The sequence below is a fragment of the Wasmannia auropunctata genome, unplaced genomic scaffold, assembly GCF_000956235.1.
Source record: "Wasmannia auropunctata unplaced genomic scaffold, wasmannia.A_1.0 LD336076.1, whole genome shotgun sequence".
NCBI lineage: Eukaryota > Metazoa > Arthropoda > Insecta > Hymenoptera > Formicidae > Wasmannia > Wasmannia auropunctata.
Genome location: NW_012026814.1, coordinates 776,395 through 779,531, shown reverse-complemented (window position 1 = coordinate 779,531; position 3,137 = coordinate 776,395). Strand labels below are relative to the sequence as shown.

At 48.8% G+C, this 3,137-nt stretch overlaps 1 protein-coding gene across 1 annotated transcript in view; it reads right to left on the bottom strand.

The window, feature by feature from the left end:
• Positions 1-2,385, bottom strand: part of LOC105449478 — an 8,177-nt gene extending 5,792 nt beyond the window's left edge. The window contains exons 1-2 of the mRNA XM_011688735.1: positions 2,043-2,385; positions 873-1,706 (exon numbers count right to left, since the gene is read on the bottom strand). Of these exons, the coding sequence (XP_011687037.1) occupies positions 873-1,706; positions 2,043-2,385 (1,177 nt within the window). The remainder of the gene's footprint in view (positions 1-872; positions 1,707-2,042) is intronic.
• Between the last annotated feature and the right edge of the window lie 752 nt (positions 2,386-3,137).

The following is a 3,137-nucleotide window of genomic DNA, read 5'->3' as shown; positions in this document are numbered from 1 at the left end:
TTCCTGCCTATAGCGTCCGACTTGCCGCATCCCCAAGAACTATGATGGGCATTGAAGTCCCCTAAAAACAACGTATTATTATGCAAATTTGCGAGATCGAAGAGGGCTACTAATACTGCGAAAGGCGTACGTTTGTTGGGGTGTCTGTACACATTGATAATAGTTAAGTCCATCCCCGGAGATTTAATTTTTATACCCTGGATTTTGAGTGAATCGTGAAAGACAAATGAGGTATCAACAGGTTCGAAAAGGATATTATTACGAAGAAGAATGCATATGCCACATTCCCTAATAGCCAATCTATCCTTCATGACTACTCGAAAGCCATTAAGATGAATTTTGCTTGAGGGATTTATTAGAGTCTCTTGTACACAAATAACGTCATACGAATCAGCTAACCGCTGAATGTCTGGCAATCTACCTCGCAATCCACGACAATTCCACGACAGGACGGAGAGTTTACGACCTTTAAAGGTACGCTTAGTCATGTGGATTGGGGATCGAGGGGAGATGAGGGGAAGAGAAGGGGGAGGGGAAGAGGGAGGAAGAGGGAAGGGAAGAGAGGGAAGGGGGGTGGGGGAGGGAGGGGAACGGAGGGTGTATCCAAGGAAGGAAGGGAAAGGGAGGTAGGGTTAGGAAGAAGGAGGGAAGGGGGAGGTGATAATATTTTCAATGATGGACTTACAGATGATAAAAGTTGTTCGCCCCATCGGACGGATGGGAGGCCTGCGAGGGGCGTTGGGGAAAAACCGTATACTGCTGAGACGTTGAGTTGTTGGAACTAAAAATATTGAAGAGCTGGTTTAAGTAAGGCGAAATCATTCTAATTAGCGTTAGAATCTTATTTATTATTTGGGAAAGATTGGGATTACCTAATCCGCCACAAGAGTTGAGAAGATCTAGAAGAGCCTCAAAACCACTTGATTCTCTATTCAAGTTCTGATTGTAGGAGGGAGGGGAGGAGCTTCCCCTATGCGAGTTTGAGTTTGAGTTGGTGTTAGGAGTGCTGGTGAAATTTGGCTGGAAACGGACTCCGTTTCCCGAAGAAGAAGAAGGCGGACTTCTATCGAAATTATGAAGAGGAGGAGGAGGATCCCTGCCCTCCGCGGCACTCCTGTGGGATTGTGCCTCGTTAATAGGAGAAGCAGCCGATTTTCTGACATTATGGTTTGGTTGCGACCTATGCTGCCTTGAGGATAAGCCTGCCGCTATTTGTGCGTAAGAAGCCTGCGAACCTGGGGAATGATAATCACCATTATTAATTCCGTTTAGAGCCTCAAACCTATTGTGAGTAGGAACAGCGAAAGCAGAGCTAGACCCTGTTGTGGGGGACTGAGAAGAGAAACCAGGGCCGAGTGTAGGGGAAGGAGGAGTATTCAACCTTTTTTTTGCCTCTGCGAGAGGTATATTTTGGGCTGCTGAAAGAGTGAGAATTTTCCTTTGGTTCTCTAGTAGGGGGCATTTAGGATTCACTGGGAGATGCTCACCCGAACAATTTATGCAGCATGGTGTATCTTCCTTAAGCGGGCAGATGACGTCATTGCCATGTGGGGCATTACCACAATAGATGCAGCGTGGCTGACTGCGACAGGCAGCACTGACGTGGCCAGCTCTATAGCACGAGTAACATACCCGAGCTTTAGGGATATACGGATGAACTTCGTGCCTGGCCCAGAAGAGAGTCACGTGAGTGGGAAGTGATTGTCCTGCGAATGTAACGCATATGGTACGTGAAGGTACATACTGAGTGTTACCGCTTATCACAACTTTCCTATTTAGACGATGTACGCTAATGATTTTATGATTTTGTGATGTAGACATAGAGGATTTAATTTCGGCCACGTCAAAATCTTGCGGAATGTCTTTGATAATTCCTGTTCTCAGGACTCTGTAGTTAGGTATTACTGCCTTTAGGTTAAAAGTTGCAAGATCCGGGTTAGAAACGAGTTTGTTAGCGGCCGCCGCTGATCTGCATACCACTATTATTTTGCCGATACCGAGGCGTTCCATCTCAACGATGTCGGACGCAGGCATAACCTTACCTACTTGAGCGAAGATTTTCACCGGATGCTGCATGCTATTTCTGCTGTTGCCTAGCGCGTGGACGTGAACGGCGTAAGGAGGGAGATCTGAAGCCGTGTATGTGTTTGCCTTTTCTTCAATTTTGCGCGTTTTATTTGCTTTGCCGGAAACGCTGTTGGACCCAGCGTTCGAGCCGATCGAAATTTCAGAGTGGTGAGAAGGCGCGGATTCACGTGATCCAGACGCCGTGGAGGTAGAAGCAGTCTCCGAGTCTTGGAAGGTGCGTTTGTTACCTTTCTTAATCCCGGCTGAAGACGGTGCTCTCTCCTGATCGTTCGTCGTCTGCGATGCCTCGCAGATCATTTCATCGCCAGAGATATTTCTGTTAAGATGCTGAGATTGAGAGTGCGCAATAGTGTTGTGCGCAGGAACAACACTGTTGAGATATTGTTGATCCGAGTCCGGAAGCACACCGAGGCCCGCGTTTGCATTTACAAGGGGAGGGGAAAGGGAAGGGGATGGCAGCGGATAGGGTTGAGAAGAAAGAGACGCTGGAGATAAGGGGGAAAAGCTTTGAGAGAGGGCTAATTGCCCCTCGAACGTAGAGAAACTTTCGAGCGGAACCGATAAAGTCTGGTTTTCCGATGGGGGGGGGGGGACGCGCGGGGTCCGAGTATGGCGGACTTGCCGGCACATTATCTCGGCCCCCAGCGCCCGAGGCCGGGGCCTCGTACATATCGGGAAATTGCGTACTTGACTGACGCAGGGGATAAAGGTTTCGCGTGAGAGAATAAGCCCGAGCACCACTTGCCGAAAATTATCCGGCGATGAGTAAACAGTAGACACTATACGAGAGCACACTAAGCACACGACCGTACCGTGACCAGGTCCACACGCGAATCCAGTCCGTCGCGCAAGCAACACCGCCGAAATACACGATCTAGCACGGACCATGAAGAGATCCCTCCGGTTAACGCGTTCGATAGCCAATCGATACTTGAGGGACGCGCGGGTTGCGATTGGATAATGCGTCAATAGCGGGGATGCAACGCGGAGGAAGTACCCTATATATAGGACAACCCTTCGGAAGTCCTCTCTCAATCGTCCATTAATCG